The sequence below is a fragment of the Leucoraja erinacea genome, chromosome 4 (assembly GCF_028641065.1).
Source record: "Leucoraja erinacea ecotype New England chromosome 4, Leri_hhj_1, whole genome shotgun sequence".
Lineage (NCBI taxonomy): Eukaryota > Metazoa > Chordata > Chondrichthyes > Rajiformes > Rajidae > Leucoraja > Leucoraja erinaceus.
The window spans coordinates 364,678-385,768 of record NC_073380.1 but is presented as its reverse complement, the minus strand read 5'-3'; the positions used below and the strand labels follow the sequence as shown (position 1 = coordinate 385,768).

At 44.8% G+C, this 21,091-nt stretch overlaps 1 protein-coding gene across 2 annotated transcripts in view; it reads right to left on the bottom strand.

Annotated features, from left to right (window-relative positions):
* The window catches only part of si:dkey-122a22.2 (uncharacterized), a 106,711-nt gene that overhangs the window by 15,464 nt on the left and 70,156 nt on the right, over positions 1-21,091 (bottom strand). For both annotated transcript variants that reach the window (XM_055633487.1, XM_055633488.1), the window contains exons 8-9: positions 17,041-17,179; positions 3,929-4,011 (exon numbers count right to left, since the gene is read on the bottom strand). In XM_055633487.1, the coding sequence (XP_055489462.1) occupies positions 3,929-4,011; positions 17,041-17,179 (222 nt within the window). The remainder of the gene's footprint in view (positions 1-3,928; positions 4,012-17,040; positions 17,180-21,091) is intronic.

The following is a 21,091-nucleotide window of genomic DNA, read 5'->3' as shown; positions in this document are numbered from 1 at the left end:
TCAAAATCAAGTGGTCGAGTTTTATTGCCATATACTCAGGCATAGAAACATAGAAAATAGGTGCAGGAATTCGGCCCTTCGTGCCAGCACTACCATTCAATATGATCATGGCTGATCATCCAAAATCCGTACCCCGTTCCTGCTTTCTCCCCATATCCCTTAATTCCGTTAGCCCTAAGAGCTATATCTAACTCTCTCTTAAATACATCCAGTGAATTGGCTTCCACGGCAGAGAATTCCACCGATTCACAACTCTCTGGGTGAAAACATTTTTCCTCATCTCAGTCTTAAATGGCCTATACCTTATTATTTTCTCTTGTCGCACCACCACAGTCAGGCTCAGACATCAATTACGTCCAGGCTATTAGCTGGTTAACGACACATCAACCAAAACAAAAATGATTGGAATATAAACCAAATACAGCTGCCAGGGTTTTGATTTGAAACAGACTCTGAAGCTGAACCTTAAATCCAAGTTTATCATGATTTGCAGACATCAACTGAAGAAGATCCTCTCCAGCTTCACTCCCATATGGTTCATTAATGTAAGCGCCAATTACACAGAAGAGATTTTGGCAGATTCAATAACAGCAACAAATATCATTAAACCCAAGTCACTGCATCTGAATATGTTTGAGTTTAAAAAGAAAGACACTTTTACACATGGAGCATAACTTTAAACCATTGCCTTTAACCAAGGAGGGTGGAATGAGTGGTACTTGGGTTTAATCGGAGAAGGTACTATTTGAGAGAATGTTACATACCTCAACTGGAGGTATCTCAACTGGAGATTATACCATCCTTGAAGATGTTCTGTGGTTTATTTTCCACTTCATGAAATGTTTTGTGCAAAAACATAAAAGAGGAAGGATTGGCAAAAATGCTGGAGAAACTCAGCGGTGAGGCAGCATCTATGGAGCGAAGGAAATAGGCAACATTTCGGGTCAAAACCCTTCTTCAGACTGATGTGAGGGTGGGGTGGGGGGGGGCGGGAAGAAGAAAGGAAGAGGAGGAGCCAGTGGGCTGAGGGAGAGCTGAGAAGGGGAGGAGAAAGTAGGAACTATCTGAAATTAGAGAAGTCAATGTTCATACCACTGGGGTGCAAACTGCCCAAGCAAAATATGAGGTGCTGCTCCTCCAATTTACGGTGGTCCTCACTCTGGCCATGGATGAGGCCCAGAACAAAGAGGTCAGATTCGGAATGGGAGGGAGAGTTGAAGTGTTGAGCCACCGGGAGATCAGGTTGGTTATTGCAAACCGAGCGGAGGTGTTCGGCGAAGCGATCGCCAAACCTGCGCTTGGTCACACCGACGTTGAGCAGCTGACATCTAGAGCAGCGGATGCAATAGATGAGGTTGGAGGAGGTGCAGGTGAACCTCCGCTGCACCTGGAAAGACTGCTTGGGTCCTTGCATGGAGTCAAGGGGGGAGGTAAAGTGACAAGTGTAGCATTTCCTGTGGTCGCAAGGGAAAGTGCCCGGGGAGGGGTGGGAAGGGTGGTAGGGATGAATTGACCAAGGAGTTACGGAGGGAGCGGTCTCTGCGGAAAGCGGACAGGGGAGGAGATGGGAAGATGTGGCAAGTGGTGAGATCACGTTGGAGGTGGCAAAAATGTTGGAGGATTGTTTGTTGTATGTGACGGCTGGTAGGGTGGAAGGTGAGGACAAGGGGGACTCTGCCCTTGTTACGAGTGGAGGGATGGGGAGTGAGAGCAGAGTCACAGGGTATAGAAGAGACCCTGGTGAGAGCACGGGGTATGGAAGAGACCCTGGTGAGAGCTGGTGATTCCCCCAGCATCTGCAGTTCCTTCTTAAGCAAAGAGGAAAGGATTTCCTTTTTGTAGCCTTGTGCGTACATGCTCAAATACAAATAAAAGCTGCGATGGAAAGCATTGGAAGAGTTTGAGTGAGAAGAACAAATGCGGCCTGAGTTGGGAGGATTGTAGGAGATGAGGGGGATTATGCTGCTGTAGGCCCAGTGAGGTTTAAAGATCATGTCATAGAAGAAGTAGGCCATTCGGCCCATCAAGTCTACTCCACCATTCAATCACGGTTGATCTATCTCTCCCTCCTAACCCCATTCTCCTGCCTTCTCTCCATAATCAATTTGTGGAGGGAAAGGGTCAGACAATATTTTGTGTCAGGATCCTTTGTCAGACTGATCAATATTTAATGTTTAAGAGGGAACTGCAGATGCTGGAGAATCGAAGGTTACAAAAAAAAGCTGGAGAAACTCAGCGGGTGCAGCAGCATCTATGGAGCGAAGGAAAAAGGCAACGTTTCGGGCCGAAACCCTTCTTCAGATGATCGGGGGCGGGGGTGGGGCGGGGACAAGAAAGGGAAAAGGAGGAGGAACAGGAAGGCTGGGGGATTGGAGGAGACAGCAGGGGGGCTGAGGAAGGGGAGGAGACAGCAAGGACTAACAAAATTGGGAGAATTCGATGTTCATGCCCCCGGGATGCAGACTCCCCAAGCGGAATACGAGTTGCTGTTCCTCCAATTTTCGGTGCTGCTCGCTGTGGCCATGGAGGAGACCCAGGATAGAGAGGTCGGATACGGAGTGGGAGGGGGAGTTGAAGTGCTGAGCCACCGGGAGGTCAGCTTTGTTATTGCGGACCGAGCGGAGATGTTCGGCGAAACGATCGCCCAACCTCCGCTTGGTCTCACCGATATAGATCTGCTGACATCTAGAGCAGCGGACGCAATAGATGAGGTTGGAAGAGATGCAGGTAAACCTCTGTCGCACCTGGAACGATTGCTTGGGTCCTTGAACGGAGTCGAGGGGGGAGGTAAAGGGACAAGTGTTGCATCTCTTGCGGTTGCAAGGGAAAGTGCCCGGGGAGTGGGTGGACCGAGAGGGAAGGGAAGAATTGACAAGGGAGGTATGGAGGGAGCGGTCTTTGCGGAATGCAGATATGGGGGGAGATGGGAAGATGTGGCGAGTGGTGGGGTCACGTTGGAGGTGGCGAAACTGACGGAGGATTACTTTTTGTATGTGACGGCTGGTGGGGTGAAAGGTGAGGACTAGGGGGACTCGGCCCTTGTTGCGAGTGGGGGGATGGGGAGAGAGAGCAGTGTTGCGGGGTATGGAAGAGACCCTGGTGCGAGCCTCATTTATGGTGGAGGAGGGGAACCCTCGTTCCCTGAATAATGAGGACATTTCAGATGTCCTGGTGTGGAACAACTCATCCGTGGAGCAGATGCGGCGTAGACGGAGGAACAATATTTAATTTGCTTAGTCTAAAACATGAGTCATGGCAGAACAATAACTTTGTAAACATCACCGGGTATGTGCTATATAACAACATTATCCAAGACCAGCATCCTAAATGGTCCCGTATCACATTTCCAATTTCAGGTCTGGAAAGTACAAAACAGGAAGCAATCCTTTGCATATTAGATGTTCTCCATACCATCTCAAGTGACTCGTGATGTGCAACACGTTAACTACGTTAAACACAACTTAATTTTACAATTTCAGAATACAATGTGGCAAACTGCTCTGCTGTCATGGAAGTACATTGTTCAACTAGCTATAAGTTGTACATTAGTTCAGTTTGTTAATTTGGATGTTACAGTTTCATCTGTCAATAGCAAGATTCTATTTCTTCTTGGGCTTTCTTTTCTTAGGGGAGCATAGCACTTATACATATCTGACAACAAATATAAAAGCATATCCTCTCACTGACCTCAGCAACTGCATGTTAACAGACAACAAAGCCTGTGACCTTGAAGGGACACACCAACTCTATCGTATTAGTAAATCCCTGTTACAATATTAGTACACTGTTCTTAAATATAACATTTTCATCAACGAATGTCCCATCAATGGAAAGGAACTATTGTTAAATGACACTCTATTGAAGTCTCACCACACACACCAGATTTTGTTACTTCAGATTTAAAATCAATGGTTAATGATTCACATACCTGACCTGGGAGATGCTCTCATTGATAAAGAAGTGTTCATCCACAGCTGTACTAAGGTGGGCTGGATTGCTCAGCAAGTATTTCTAAAGACCAAAACATAATTGGTAATGTCAAGGGTGTTCATTTGGTGAAAAATGTTATTAACATGAAAATCCACAGCAGTTATGGCCCCTCCCCTTTGACAGTTTTTGTGCAGGCATGCTAAAATGTGCAATTTCTTACCCCACAAACAATATTAAAATTGTGTTAAAGAAAGCTGTTTGTCTGTTTTGCTCTCCTTAGATTCACCTGTTTAATATCAAAGTCAAGTCAAGAGAGTTTATTGTCATGTGTCCCTGATAGGACAATGAAATTCTTGCTTTGCTTTGCTTCAGCACAACAGAACATAGTAGGCATTGACAACCTGTTATATATGTTTAGATTGATAAAAAACCTCTTTCACCTGCACTGTTCCTCAGGAGGTTTTAGCATTTACTTTGTATTTCGGTTCAAAAATGTCTTGATCGGTTATGAAGGAAATCACAGGTTTGTTTTCATTTTACTGTTATTAAGAGGGTTACTGAGATCTTTAAAACTGGTTATGTTATTTATGTACAAACATAAAGCACAACGACGTCGTCAAATATATAATGCCTTTGCAAAAAGGTTTTCTACTTATTTTTCTACACACAGTCAATGAGGTTTACCATAAAATTCAGATTTTCGTCATTTTCTCTGCATTTCAAAATACTAATCAGCAGTTCCCTAGTAGCCTAAATAGTCACTATATATTTTTTTTATACTGGAAAAGCAATCACAGGACCTGGAAATGTGAAATAAATGTGAAAAATGGTCGAAACACAAAGCAGGTTGTGAAACATCCGTGGAAAGGGAAACAGATATAATGTTTCACTCCACAATTCTTCCTTCAGAACTGAGAGTGCTAAAGATCAAGTTAGTTTCATGAGGAGTATGGATAGGACAAACAGAATATCCCTGAAAAGGTGAGTTCAGGTTCTTGAAGCAACACCAATATTACAGAGCTCCCCAGTTGATAGTTTAATGAGGACACTGCATTCAGGGAGAAAACAAAAGGAAATGTTAAAACTGTGAAATACAGGTTAGAAACTCCAGGAATCTCAGATCTGGTAAACACAAAATGCTGGAGTAACACCGGCGCGGTTAGGCAACACCTCTGAAGGAAATGGAAAGGCAATGTTTTTGGTCCAGAGCCTTCTTTGGACAAGTTTCATTTGTTACAGGTAACATCTGTTGTAGAAAAGCAAAACCAAAGGAGAAGGCTGAGAATTGCCGAGAAAAGTAGGCATTATCTGTGTAGAGAGAAAACTTAGTTAACAATAAATATGGGTATTATTACACAGAACTGGTGTGCTGAGTATTTCCAGCTTTTTCTGCTTTTGGTTGTTTTGCTGATTCGTACACAAGAATCTTCCAAACATTTCCAGTCAATGAGACCACCATGGTGCATACTTATCCAAAAATCACAAGTGCACGTAGGCTTATGCATCACCTTCACCGTGGCACAGCAGTAGCGTTGCTGCCTTACCCGGGTTCCATCCTGACTATGGGTGCTGTCTGTGCAGAGTTTGTGCGTTCTCCCCGTGACCGTGTGGGTTTTCTCAGAGATCTTTGGTTTCCCCCCACAGTCCAAAAATTGGCTTGATAAATTTAAAGATTGTCACTAGTGTGTGTAGGATAGTGTTAATTGACGGAGTTCGCTGGTCGGCGCAGGCTCAGCGGGCCGAAGCGCCTGTTTCCGTGTTGTAACTCTAAACTAAACCTTCAATGGCTCATAAGGATCTGTCTTTGCTTTAGTTTATTTATTATTGTCACGTGTACCAAGGCACATGAAACGCTTTTGTATGCGTGGGATTCAGTCAAAGAAGACTATACACGATTACAATCCAGCCGTCCACAGTGCACAAGACAACAGGTACATTTACTGCAAGGTAAAGTCTGATAAAGTCAGGTTAAGGATAGTTCAAACATCTCCGATGTATAAAATAGGGTAAATGGCATGATTGTTCAGATACAATCACAATTGTGAGAAGGAATATGTTGGAAAGATCAGGTTTGCCAAATGAGCAAAAAAGGCACAATTGGAGAGTGTACTCCCAACCACTAAACTGTCGTCAGAGTCAGAAAAGCAAATTTTCAGGCAAATATCTGACGAAAGCCGACTTAAAGGTCCCGACATTGAACGTAACATATCCATGTTCTCCGGGGCCTAACCCACTGAGTTACTGCGGCATTTTGTGTCTTAACTTTTAAATGTTGTTATTGCACCTGTTACAACTACTTCTTCTGGCAGCTCATTCTATAGGCCCAACACCTACTGGTTGTGGTTGCACCTCAGGCTTTTATTAAATAATTCCCCTCTCATCTTAAACTTATATCCTCTGGTTCTTGATTCCCAGACCTGGGAAAAGGGCACTGTGCATTCTCCCTCTCTATTATCATGATTGTTATATCTCCATATATCTCTATACCTCAGTCTCCCGCGCTGCAAGAAATAAAGCCCTAGCCTGCCCAAACTCTCCCGAAAACTCAGGTCCTTCGAGTCCTGGCAACTTCTTCATAAATCTTCACTGCATTATTGTGCAAGAAGAAACTGCAGATGCTGGTTTAAACTGATCAAAATCAACTGTTTGGAACATCATTAAGAAGAAAGAGAGCACTGGTGAGCTTACTAATTGCAAAGGGACTGGCAGGCCAAGGAACACCTCCACACCTGATGACAGAAGAATTTTCTCAAAAATAAAATTAATTTTCTCAAAAATCCCCAAACACCTGTCCTACACATTAGAAACACTCTTCAGGAGTCAGGTGAGGATTTGTCAGTGACCACTATCCGCAGAGACTTCATGAACAGAAATACAGAGGCTACACTGTAAGATGCAAACCACTGGTTAGCTGCAAAAATAGGATGGCCGGGTTACAGTTTGCCAAGAAGTACTTAAAATAGTAACCACAGTTCTGGAAAAAAAAAGGTCTTGTGGATGAGACTAAGATTAATTTATATCAGAGTGATGGCAAGAGCAAAGTATGGAGGAGAGAAGGAACTGCCCAAGAACCAAAGCATACCACCGAATCTGTGAAACACGGTGGTGGGGGTGTTGTGGCCTGGGCATGTATGGCTGCTGAAGGTACAGGCTCACTTTCTACAAACAAACTGCTAAAGCAACAAAGGAGATTTTCAAAGATAAAAAATTGTCAATACTTGAGTGGCCAAGTCCATTTACTGCAGAGTTTTTACTGCAGAGAAAGACAAGAAAGGGCCTCTCACTTGGCCGTCATTTCCGCCTTGTATGTAAAATAGGTCGACGTGTCGTGACACGTGGGGTGCTAGTGGGTGACGCATACATTGCGCATGGTGAGGCGTGGAATCACATGCAGTATCGCGCGGTGCTCCAGAATTTCATAGTGTAACGAAATCCTCGCGCGCCACCTGCATGACGTATCGCGTGCGCACGCTAACGCATTGGCTACGCACGCGGACGCATTGGCTACGCACGCTGTATCGCGTGGTGACGCATGGTTACGTCACCTTGCGCAACGTTCGTAAACATGCGGCGCGGCGCCCATATGCAGTTGTCCTACCTGCATGACGCATCTACGTGCATGTGCACGATAACCTACTCCAATAACCTACTCCAATCAACTTTTGCAAGCATGAAGTTTGATGGAAACAGAGTGGTAGATGGAAAGAGTATCAGTGGCAGAGAACATATGTTTGTTTGTAATCCTGTAATAATCATGTTAATTTTAACATGAATTATGAAAAAGAACAAACACAAGATAGACAAAAATGCTGGAGAAACTCAGCGGGTGAGGCAGCATCTATGGAGCGTCGGAAATTGGCGACGTTTCGGGTCTTCAGAAGAAGGGTCTCAACCCAAAACGTCGCCTATATCTTCAGAAGAAGGGTCTCAACCCGAAACGTCTCTTATTTCCTTCGCTCCATAGCCTCACCCACTGAGTTTCTCCAGCATTTTTGTCTACCTTCGTTTAAAAAAAACAATTTCAACAAAGAAAAGGATCATAGCTGGTAAATCTGTTTTAGGGAGGTTTACAGGGGGTTTAGAGGGGGTTTACAGTGGTTTAGAGGGGTTTAGGGGTGTTTACAGTGGTTTAAAGAGATTTAAAGGGTTTTGGAGGGGTTTAGAGCGGTTTACAGGGGATTAGAGGGTTTTAGAGAGATTTACAGGTGTTTACTGGGGTTTACATGGGTTTAGAAGGGTTTAGGGGCGTTTACAGTGGTTTAGAGAGATTTATCTGGGTTTAGAGGGGTCTACAGAGGTTTACAGGTTTTTAGAGAGGTTTAGAGTGGTTTGCAGCAGAGGTTTAGAGGGGGTTGCAGGGGTTTTGAAGAATTTACAGGGGCATAGATGGGTTTAGAGGGTTTTAGATGGGTTTGGAGTGGTTTAGAGGGAATTACAGGTGTTTAGAGCGGTTTAGAGGGTAGAGGGGTTGAGAGGTTTACAAGGGTTTAGAGGGATTTACAGGGGTTTTGAGGGATGTACAGGGTTTTAGACGGGTTTACAGGAGTTTAGAGGGTTTTAGAGAGGTTTACATGGGTTTAGAGAGTTTTTCATGGGGTTTAGAGGGGTTGGAAGAGCTTTATAGGGGCGTACAGGGGTTGTGAGGTGTTTAGAGGAGATTACAGGGGTTTAGAGATGTTTACAGGGGTTTAGAGGGTACAGGTGTTCGGAGGGGTTTAGAGGTGATTAGAGGAATTTACAGTGGTTTAGAGGAGTACAGGCGTTTAGATGGATTTAGAGGGTTTACAGGTGTTTAGAGAGGTTTTGATAGGTTTACAGGTGTTTAGATGAGTTTACATGTGTTTACAAGTGTTTCCAGGGGTTTGGAGGGGTTTAGAGATGTTTACAGGGGTTGTCTGGGGTTTACTGTGGTTTACAGGGGTTTACAGGTCTTTAGAGAGGTTTATGTAGGGTTTACAGGGATTTAGATGGGTTTTGAGGGGGTTTTATAGGGAGTTTACAGGGGGTTTGGAGGGGGTTGTGAGGAGTTTAGAGGTGTTTGTAACGGTTTAGATGGGTTTGGATGTGTGGAGGGGTTTAGAGCTGTTTGGAGGTGTTTAGAGGCATTTAGAGGATGTTAGGGGGCTTGCAGGGGTTTGGAAGGGTTTAGAGGGGGTTAGAGTGGTGTATGGGCGTTTACAGTGGTTTAGAGGTGTTTACATGTGTTCAGAGGGGATTAGATGGTTCAAGGGGGGTTTAGAGTGCTTCTGGAGGGTTTAGAAGGGTTTACAAGAGTTTAGAGAGGTTTAGAGAGGTTAAGTGGGGTTTAGAGTGTTTTAGGGAGTAGGGTGGATAGAAAATTGGTTGGCAGACCGAAACCACTGACAACCCCTGTAAACCTCTCAAAACATCTCTAAACCCCTCCAAACCACTCTAAACCCATGTAACGCCATCTAAACCACTCCAAAATCATCCAAACCCATCTAAACACCTGTAAACTCCTGTAACCCCTGCAAAACCCCTCTAAGCCCTCTGAAGCCTCTAAACACATTCAAACCTCTCTAAGCCCTTTTAAACCCCTCCAAACCCCGCAGACCCCCTCTAAACTCCGCTAAACCCCTCTAAACCCCTCTAAATCCCCTCTAAACCACTCCAAACGGCTCTAATCCCATTTAAACCCCTCCAAACCACTTTAAACCTCTCCAGACACCTCCAAACCCCTCTGAACCCCAGTAACCCCCTGTAAACCCCTCGAAACCTCTATGAAGCCATCTAAACCCCCCTGTAAACCTCTCTAAACACCTGTAAACCCCTGTAAACTGTCTAAACCCATCTAAACCCCTCTAATCACCTCTAAATATGTCTAAACACCTATAAACCCCTCTAAACCCCTCTGAACACCTGTAATCCCCTCTAAACCCATGTAAACATATCTAAACCCCTGTAATCCCCTCTAAACCCATATAATCCCCATCCCAACCCCTTTAACCCCCATGTAAAACCCTCTATACCCCTCTAAACCCACGTAAACCTCTCTAAAATCTTCTAGAACCCCGTAAACCCCGTAAACCGTCTAAAACCATGTAAATCCCTCTAAACCCTTGTAAACATCTCAACCCCTCTACCCTCTAAACACCTGTAATCCTCTCTAAACCACAGTAAACCCCTCTAAAGCACTCTAATCCCCTCTAAACCCATGTCAACCCTTCTACACCCCTCTAACCCCCTGTAAACCCCTCTAAGCCCTTGTAAACGGCCATAAACCCCTGTAAACTCATCTAAATCCCTCTATGCCCCTGTAAATCGTTCTAAACCCATATAAACCCCTCTAAACCTCTGCAAACCACTCTAAACCCATATTAACCCTCTAATCCCCTGCACAACCCTCTAAACCCATCCAAACCTCTCTAAACCCCTTTAAACACCTCCAAACCCCTCCAAACTCCTCTATACCTCTCCAACCCCCTCTAAACCCCATCCAGACCCCCTCTAATCCCCTGTAAACCACTGTAAGCCCCTTCGAAACCCCTATAAGGCCCTCTAAACCCCACCAAACCCCTCCCCCCTCCAATCCCTTCTACACCCCTCTAAACCTTCTAAATTCCACAGTATACGTCCAGCTGCTCCATTCTCTCAGCATATGACAGTCCCGCCATCCCGGGAATTGTTACCGATGACTGGTTAGCACGCAACAAAAGTTTTTCACTGTACCTAGGTGCACATGACATTAAGGGATATGGGGAGAAGGCAGGAACCGGGTACTAATTGTGGATGATCAGCCATGATCACATTGAATGGCGGTGCTGGCTCCAAAGGCCAAATGGTCCCAGCTACCTATACCAGACATATTTCTCCTTTTTTGGCTTGACCAGAGCCTCAATATCTCTTCAAGGTTCTCTGCTCCTGCTGGCCAAGTCCTTAATGCTAAGCTGGACAAGCTGGCCCTGAACTCTCACTACATCACATTTAAAAGCCTCCCACTTGTCCCTGCAAACAGCCTCATCACCCAAAGCATTTTTCAAAAGTTTCAGTCTAATGACAAAGTGAACCAAATGGTCCTTTACTTTCCTAAATGAAAGTCACAATACTTTTCTAAACCCTGGCACACATTTGAGAGCTTAATAAACATTGCACTTTGGCACTTCCGAGAATATCTGAGTAAAATATCAATACCTTGAAATTACAATTTCCATTTTGCAAACGATACAAACCAGTGACGCTAAATTACATATTTTAAAATACCACCAGAGGGCAATGTTTTCTCTTCATTTGTCCAAAAAAACAAACTAAATTTGAATGAAAATTTTAGAAATGTAGAAAATCTGAGCGTTTAAAGATAACTAGACCAAGAGCAGACCTGCTGGGTCTGCCCCCCCCCCCCCCCCCCTCAACGTGCAGTGGGAGGGGGTGCTGCGGCTTCACACGCACACTGACCACCCCCACACACAGGGGGAGAGGGGGTAGAGGGGAGACGAGGGGGTAGAGGGGAGACCCCTGGGTCCTGTTCCCTCAACGTGCTGTTGCAGGGGGGGGGGGGGGCAAGAGAGTAGAGGGGAGGTGGGAAGAGTGGGAGGAGAGAGGAGGGGCGAGAGAGGAGGGGGGTGGTGGGAGAGAGGGGTGGTGAGAGAGGGGGGGGGGAAAGGGAGGGGGGGTAGAGGGGGTTGGAAGAGGGGAGGGGGGGTGCTTGGTGGGGGGAGAGGGGGGTTGGAGGGAAGATGGGTGTGTGGGCAGAGAGAGGGGAGAGGGAGGGGGAGGAGAGGGGGAGACGGAAAGGGGGGTAGAGTGGGGAGGGGAGGGGGAAAGGGAGAAAAAGGGGGGTGGGAAGGGGGAGGGGAGAGCAGGGAGGGGGAAGGAGGAAGAGGGGGAGGGAGGAAGGAGGAGGGGAAAGAGAGAGAGGAGGAAGGAGGAGCAGATGGGAGAGGGGATGGAGGAGCAGGAGGAGATGGAGAGAGAGGTGAGGGAGAGGGGATGGAGAGAGGGTGAGGAGAGGTGTGAGGGGGAGAGGGGGGAGGAGAGAGGGGAGGAGGAAGGGTTGAGATGGGGGAGAGATTGGGGAGGGGAGGAGAGGGGGAAGGGAGTGGGGGATGGGGAGGGGAGGAGGAGGGGTGGGGGGGGAAGGGGGGGAGGAGGGGTAGGGGTGGGAGAGCTGGAGTAGTGGATGTGAGAGTGGTGGGGGAGGGGTGGAGAGAGGAGATGGGGAAGGGGAGAGGGATAGGGGGAAGGAAGGGGAGGGGGAAGAGATGGGTGGGGGAGAGGTGGAAGGGGGAGATAGGAGGAGGGGAGAGGAGGGCGAGGGAGAGAGGGAGGAGATGGGGGAGAGGGGTGAGGGATGGGAGGGAGGAGGAGATAGGGGTGAGGAGAGTGGGGGGAGGAGAGGGGGTGAGGAGAGAGGAGTTTGAGGGTGGGGAGGGTGAATGGGAGGGGGGAGAGGGGGTGGGTGAGGGGGGAGGGTTGAGGGTGGGGGAGGGGAAGGGGAGGGGGGGAGGAGAGGGGGAGGGGGAGGAGAGTGGGGGGGAGAGAGGAGTGGAGGAGGGAAAGGGGAGAGAGAAGGGGAGAGAGAAAGGGGAGAGAGAGAGGGGAGAGAGAAAAGGGGAGAGAGAAAAGGAGGTAGGGAGAGGGAGAGGGAGGCAGAGAGAGACGGAGAGAGAGAGAGAAGGGGGAGAGGGAGAAGGGGGAGCGAGAGAGAGGGGGGAGTGGGAGATTTAGGGGGAGAGAGAGAGAGATATTAGAGGGGAGAGGAGAGAGAGAGAATAGAGTGGAGGAGAGAGAGTACAGAGGGGAGGGAGAGAGTGAGGGGGGGGAGGGGAGTAGAGGGGAGAGAAGAGGAGGGGAGGGAAATGGAGGGGGGGAGGTGGAGGGGAGAGAGAAGTGGGGGGAGGGGGGAGGAGGGGAGTTTGGAGAGGGGGGAAGGAGAGGGGAGGGTGGTCGAGAGGGGGATGAGAGAATAAGAGGTGGAGGGGGAGTGGAGGGGGGGCCAGTGGGGGAGGGGGAGGGAGAGGGAGAGAGGAGAGAGGGTGGTAGAGGTTGGGGAGGGGGGAGCTGGAGAGAGAGAATTAGAGGGGGAGAGAGTGGAGTGGGGGAGAGAAGGGGGAGAGAGAGAGAGGGAGAGAGAGGAAAGGGGATGAGAGAGAGGGGGAGAGAGAGAGGAGGGGAGAGAGAGAGGGGGAGAGAGAAGGGGAGAGAGAGAAGGGGAGAGAGCGAGAAGGGGAGAGAGGAGGGGAGAGAGAGAAGGGGAGAGAGAGAGTGGAGGGGAGAGAGAAAAGAGGGAGAGAGAAAGAGGGGAGAGAGAGAGAGTAAAGGGGAGAGAGAGAGAGAGAATGAGGGGGAGGGAGGAGAGGGGAGGGCGAGAGAAGAGGGAGAGTGGGAGGGGGAAGAGAAGAGGAGGGGAGGTGGAGGGCATTATGAATGGTTTCCCTCATCTGCCAATGAAGCAGTTGTGGTTGTGTACTCGTTTCTCACGGCATGAAATCACTGAGCTTTGAAATCTTCACGCAGTCACTCATGTGACTCCGAAGTAAAATTGTAAGATTAAACGAGAACTTACCAGTTTGAAGTTTGATCTTTATTTTATGAGGAGTTACAATGAGGGATTTCGTGCCCACTGCTCTCGACCTTCATAAAGGTCATCTGGTAGTTCTAGTCTTCTCTAATCTTACTATGTCACTTCAATTATTGTTATCTGTGATTTTACACCGCTGCTTTGAAGATTGACGCGCATGCGAACTGGCGGGGCTTCTTCACGTGATGCCTCACCGTAACTCCTCATCAAATAAAGATCAAACTTCAAACTGGTAAGTTCTCATTTAATCTTACTATTCTTTCTCAAGCCATTTGTGCTAAGTGATTGATCGTTGGTGTTGAGGATTGATCATGCTGGTCAGGAGGCATTGCGTTTCTCAGAGGCTTTAAATGGAACAATAATATAAACCAGGCACGTGCCGTGAGTAATTATTCAGGGTAGGCAGTCAGTAGATTAATCATATAACCATATAACAATTACAGCACGGAAATAGGCCATCTCGGCCCTACAAGTCCGTGCCGAACAACTTTTTTTCCCTTAGTCCCACCGGCCTGCACTCGTACCATAACCCTCCATTCCCTTCTCATCCATATGTCTATCCAATTTATTTTTAAATGTTCTCTCTGTAAAAATAAAAAATCATCCATATGCCTATCCAATTTATTTTTAAATGTTCTCGCCGTAAAAATAAAAAATAAAAACAGTAACAATTCAATTTGCCCAAGGCTTCCTAGTCTCCTTTATTCTGAATTACTGAATGGGTGGGGGGGGGTGATAGAAACATAGACAATAGGTGCAGGAGTAGGTCATTCGGCCCTTCGAGCCTGCACCATTCGCCATTCAATATGATCAATACAAGAGGGAGCTGAAGGGGATAATTGTCAGCTGTTAATTGGACAAAATCAGGACATTTTATTATTATTATCCAATTAACTGCTGACAATTATCCCATTCCTTAGCTTGCATCTGAGTAAAATTCATTTCAAAACACATTTATGGTTTACGATTATTTAAATGGTAAATGTAGCTTCAGAAGCATTTTCTTTTTGCACCCACCTGAGAACCATGGAAGATTTTGCAATTTTAATGATGGATTTTTCACTTTTAAAACTTTTTATATAACAAATTAATAAAGATAAAACATAATGCCTTACTTTTGATGAAATGCAGTGAGCAAACGCGATAAATCCCGATATTTTCTATTTTTATATCTCCACGGCCAATGTTTGGTAACCACTTCCGCTGTTGTTGCCCCTTCAGCTCCCTCTTGTCTTTACCTTTGTTTTTCTTTATCTTCTGGACTCTAAAGTAAGATAACTGTGCCTCGCTGTCACCCTGAAATCACCCTATACGGTATTTAAAAACATCACCAAGAAATGTACTTACCACATCATTGGTACACGAGCTCCATTCTTCTCTCCCTGTTTCCTAAGATACACTTAAAATAATGCCAATCCATATTTGAAAACCCCGCCAAGAAACTAGCGCTGCACATGCGCAGTGCTGCAAAGGCAGAGTTTCAGCTGCCTTCAGCCCCACTTTAAATCAAAGATTATAGAGCAGAGCTTGAAATTGACGGCACGTGGGCTGCACAGACCTTCAAGGGTTACAAGTTCTGCGGATGAAAGGCACGGAGAATTATGCCTACCTGACAGATCGATCTCTTAGATGGGCATAATTCTCCCATGACCTTTACTATTTATATTTAGTAATTACCATGTTATAATTTTAGTCAGGGTAGGCAGTGCCTACCCTGACGGCACGTGCCTGATATAAACAATGATGTCCTTCCTCATAGTGTGTTCATAGAGGGTTCTCTCATTGCTCAGTAGGAGGAATGTCATAAGTTTAGAATGCAAACCCTTCAGTGTGGGACCTTATCCTCTTCAGATCATTCAGCCAGGAATATTGTAATCTTCTTTTATCTTAGCTATGTCGAGTTACACATTGATTGGCACTGCTGTAATTCTGTCGGCCAGTTTTACATTGGTGTAAACAGGTACAGCAGGGAGATGTGATACTGGCACTGGGATTGTACACTAATGCACCAAACTTCAATGACTGGCATAATGAGGCCCCAACATCAATTTTGTATGTATCTTGCACTAAAACAAGTCTCATGCATAACATTCTCGATCAGTCTTCATTAACTTCCCAATTTAGGTTCCCAAATTTTCTCCCCACAATTTATCTTGTCGATGTCATCTCTTTTATAATGCATTTTGATGATTGTTGATATATTGCTAACTTTCTCTTCATCAGTAAATTAATTCCTCTTTTATTTACAGCGGTGAATGTACTGAAATTACTTTGAAATATGTATATTCAGTAACTCAATAATAAATATTGGATTATTACAGAATAAATGTTGTATTTCAAGAAATAAAGGCAACGAGACCCTGTGTTAATGTATATGAGAGCTGTCAGATCTGTAATTGTTTTGCATTAGTTTGGTTGTTGCTTGTTCAGCATTTCGCAGCGTTTTCAAAGCTAATGTAATTTGCGTTTAAAATTATATACACCAACGGAAAGAGAAAATCATTATTTAAAGGGAAATGGGTTGGTGGAAAATTTAGTAATCACATTAGTTATATATTTATGGAGAAAAACTCACTTTAGTTCTCTCGTTTAAGATCAACTAGCCCTACATATATGGCTACAATTTAAGAGGTAAATTAAAAGGAATCATTACAATAAAGTCAGTGCTTTACATGTAACATGAGATTCACTTCCTGTGGAATCCGATGCATGAATAATAATTTGACTAAAAATCAATTTTTCGAACAGATTTGTCTCTGAGACAGTAATTGTTCCCTAAGAAATAGAAGAAAAACAAAATCCCAGCACAGCTTATATTGATATTACTATACTCCTTAGTTCCCACAAACCTACCAGAGTACAGACATGCCAGGTTTATATTGGAAGACTCTAAGATTCATCATGAGATCAATTCTCAACATGAATACTCGATTCACCTTTATATCCCCACTTTCACATTGTGTATCTGTGCTTCTGCTGTCATCACACGTCGTGCTTATACAGAAATCATCTTTAGTCATGATTATTCATTTTGTGGCAGCAGCTTTAAAGATCAAATTACATAATTCTTGCATTAAGATATTTATGTTTTTTTTAAGGCTAGAAAAGATTAAATTCACATTGAGGGGGTCTGTGAAAAAGTTTTATTTGAAATGGGAACCCTTTTTATCATACTTTGAGGGTCTAAAGGAACTACCTATTGTCTGAGGGCACTTGACAGTAAGTGGGGATTTATTCTGTTTTGTTACTTTATTATTGTTAAAAAGTGCATTTGATTTTGTGATATATTTGGATTGTGAAAAAATAAGTTGCCAAGGGGTGTTTAGGGAGGGTGGTTTATGGTTATTTTGTTTATATTATTATTATTTATAAAAAACAAAATGGAGGAAAATGTAATGCCATACGTCAGATGTACTGTGATTTTTTTTTCCCCCTCCAATAAAAAACTATTAATAAAAATAAAAGATACTTATGCAACAAATTTATAATGTTCAAGGATTCAGGACAATGAGCAATAAATAAATGTGTACGTGTGTGTTCATACGCAGAAGCATGCAAAATCTACAACTTACCTGTCTCATCACAAACTCCTTTGAAATATTTTCTCCTGTCATTGCTGGTTGAAGCAGGCCTGTGATTAAAAGCATTCTATTTAAACCTATAGCAGCAGAGAACTGTCGAATCTGATGATGCAAGATCAGTTCATTGTACCTGAAAAAGAGATATACAAAATAAGAAGGGCATTTTACTCTGAGTGAAGATCGTGAAAACATCAATGAAAACTAGAAAACAATTTATTTTCCCAATACAGCAATGACATGGGTTAAATGAAACTCAAACTTCTCTCCATTTAGCAGCCTTCAGACATATGGCTTTAGAGATACGGTGCAGAAACATGCCTTTCAGTGCACACAAATTATACAAGACAGTGGGACAAGAAAAAAATTTGTGCAAATTTGTGCAACTTGAAAACAAACCCATGGTAGTGCAATTGATGGCTCATAGTTTTCAGTTACCATCGCAGAATGACGATTGTGCATATCAGTTCAAGAACCTGGTGGCTCCAGGCAAATAGTTGTTTCTGAACCTAATGGAGTGGGACTTTTGTACTTTTGGCTTTTGTACCTCCAGCCCAACCTTGACAACGAGAAGGGGGCACGGAGATACAGAAGCCTGATGTTCCACTCCATCAGGTTCAATAATAGCTATTGGAGTATTGAAGTAGCAACCTCATATAGATGCTTCCCATGGTACGGAGGGCTGAGCCTGTGATGGACTGAGCTGAGTGCACTTCTCTAAACAACCTTTAGCATTACTCTTTGTTGGAACTGCAGTGCCAGGCTAAGATGCAACCAATCAAGATATTTTCTACAGTGCACCTGTTCGAGGACATATTGAAACTCTTTAAACTTGTGAGAAAGTAGAAGTGTTGGCGCGCCTCTTTCTATGATTACATTAATGTGCTACGCCAGGACAAGTCTTCAGAGATCGTCTCAGCATTTTGAAACTCCTAATAAGTAGGTATGTTACAAGACTTACTTTCAGCGGTGCTGCAGTTCTGTCACTGGCCGTGTGTGTGACTTTGCCGCCGTTGAGGGGGGGGGGGTGGGTTAAAATGCCGTTTTCTCCTGCCTGTCCGATATATATCTTCGCGGGCTTCTACCTAATGCTGAATAATTGTTCCGACTGCCGTTCTGTGAATTTCTTTTTAAAAACCGCGGGACAATTAAATCGCTGAAATAAAATAAAAAAGCGACTTCGGGATGGATCTCCCGTAAGGGACAAAACACAAGGTAAGTCGTTTATTTTACATAAACTTGCTTCTTAGGATTACTTTAATCAAACTTTCATCAGCGAAAATGTGATTATGTAAATATACGAACCAGCAGTGTTATTCCTGCCAATATGGGGTTTAAATTCACCGCAAACCGCAACGTTCCAATCGATCGCGTTCCACAAAATCTCACTCGCTAGATGATTTAAATGGCCATTCATTTACTGGAATTAAATACTAAATTCCTTCCATTTGGCCTATAAATTCATGACAATGAGATTTAAAAATCATGTTATATTGTGAATTCGAGTGTGAATGTTATTTGGACACTTAGGCTATTTAAAAATGTTAACCTTTTCTTAACTTAAGAAATGGATAGATGTTTAGATCTAGTAATTGAATTTTGTAATTAGCTACAATTAGGTAACTAACTAATTATATGCTTAAATTGCAGGTCATCCAAGTAAGATTGTTTCAGAATGCTTCAATCTATAATAACTGAACATTTCATTCAGTTCTCTTAATTTTAAGGGAAGTTATGGGCTTTTGACTGTCCTCGATCACAGCTTTGGAGTTAAGTCAATGGAAAAGCAATAGGGAACAAGATGCTAATTTCAGAGTATGAAAATGGCCATATCGTTTTTAATACTGAAGATATGAAAGTGAATTAGGTGTCAAATTAAACTTCTTTTTATGCTTTATCTGATGGGATAAATTGCAGACTTGATTTTTTAAATCTCAAAATTTTGTAACATTGCTATAATAAGTGAGTTTGGTATTCTGAAAAACGCAAGGAATTATGGGATTTGTCAAAGGTCACTCGCTATAAAGAAAAAACGAACGAAGAGCTGGCTGTATAAACTATTTCTAAATTCTTATCTGTATTCATGATTTATGTGCAAAAATATATTTAATCTGAGGAATGGTGTTGTCAGGGAGCGGAAGAGTGGGGTTTAACTGCAAGATAGGGACAGATGCGATTGGGAGATGCGTGTGCTGGGGATGGGAGAGGAAGACTGGACTGGCGGAGAGACATTCTCAGCAGCTGTACACACACAGACCCGCGCCTCATCCGCGACCAGAATTGAACCCGGGTCCGTGGCGCCGCAAGCGCTGCCGAATCGCCACTGGACCCCCCACCCGTTCCCCCGTCTTCCCGAGTGTCCCATTCCTGCCCAGGGGGCGGCCGGAGATGTCCGGACCAACGGGACGCCGGCCCAGAGCAGCGGTCCCCAGGCCCACAGCCAGCGCAGAGAAGCAGCAACCCCAGCACAACTCCGCCTGCCCAGCTTGGCCAAAGAACTGCTGGAACCAGTGCCTCCACCTCACGCCGGCTGCAAGACCGGGGCCGCCACCGCTCCAGACCTGCGCCCTGGCTGCCGGCCAACCCGGCTGGACAGGCAGAGCCGAGCTGGAACCAGCACCTCCCCTCCACGCCGACTGCAAGTCTGGGACCGCCACTGCCCCACCAGCCCAGGGCCACCCCAGACAGGGACGGGACACCCGGGAGACGGGGACGGCCCAGCAGTAACTCAACAGCGCCTGCCGGAGACCCGGGCCCGACCCACGGACGAAACGCAGGCCTGCACACAAAGCAGCCCCACAGCTGCCGAGAATGTTTATAGCGAGTGACCTATGACCTGGGCATGCGCAGTCGGAATACCAAACTCACTTATTCTCTCCACTGTCGACCTACAAACAAAACTGATACAATATTTCCCAACTTATCCTTACTGAAGTCTAAGTTCCTTAGTTTTGGTGACCTTGACTGAGAGGTTGGTGAGTATAAAACAGTGCAGCACAGGTACATGCCTTTTGGCCCACAATGTGAGTACCAAACATTAAGCCAAGTTGATCCCTTTTGCCTGCGTGTGGTTAACATCCTTCCACTCTGTGAATATTCATATGTATCTAAACAGCTCTTTAATGCCATTATCAAATCTGCTTCCACCACCATCCTTGACCGTATGTTCCAGACATCCACCACACTGTGTAAAAAACACTTGCCCCACACATCTCATTTGAACTTTCCCCCTCTGTGCCCATGTCATTGACATTTCCACCCTCGGGGAAAAGCTTTTGACTATCTGTATCTCTCAATCTTATTCACGTCTATCAGGTCTTCCCTCAACCTCTCATGTTCCCGAATAAACAATCCATGTTTGTCCAATCTCACTTTATAAATAATACCCTCCAATCAAAAAGGCATCCTGGTAAAATTCTTCTGCACCCTCTCCAAAGCTAACACCTCCATAATCTTCTTTTGAAGGGGCGACCAGAATTTTACAATACCCCAAATGGAACCTAAACCATAGTTCTATAAAAATGCAACATGACTTATACCTAATGCCTTGACTGATGAAAGCAAGCATACCATACACCTTCTTTTCCACTCTATGTGTGGTGTCACATTCAGGGAACCATGGACTTGGATCCCAAGATCAAAATCCACAGGATCAAATTAAGAGGTCTGGTCAGTTGGACTGAGATGGGGAACTGAACATAATGCAATGATGTGCAAGTTAAGGCAGTTGCGAAATTGTAACAAGGCACCAAACATGCAATAAATAGGAAGATATTAAGAGATATGAAGAAACAGAAAAACCTTGGTGTGCCACCCCACAGATTCTGTAGAATAAAGGAGAGATTAATAAGTATACTCAGATGCTTTCTTTTGTAAGAGCAAAGAAGTCATGCTAAAACTGCATACAACTGTGTTCAATATTCAATTCCCGTCACCAAATCAGGAACATTGCAATTGTATTGGAAAGGATGTGGAGGAGATTTATAATGATGGCGTCAGGATTGGAAGATTGCAGTCACTCGGGAAGACTGGATAAACTGAGGTT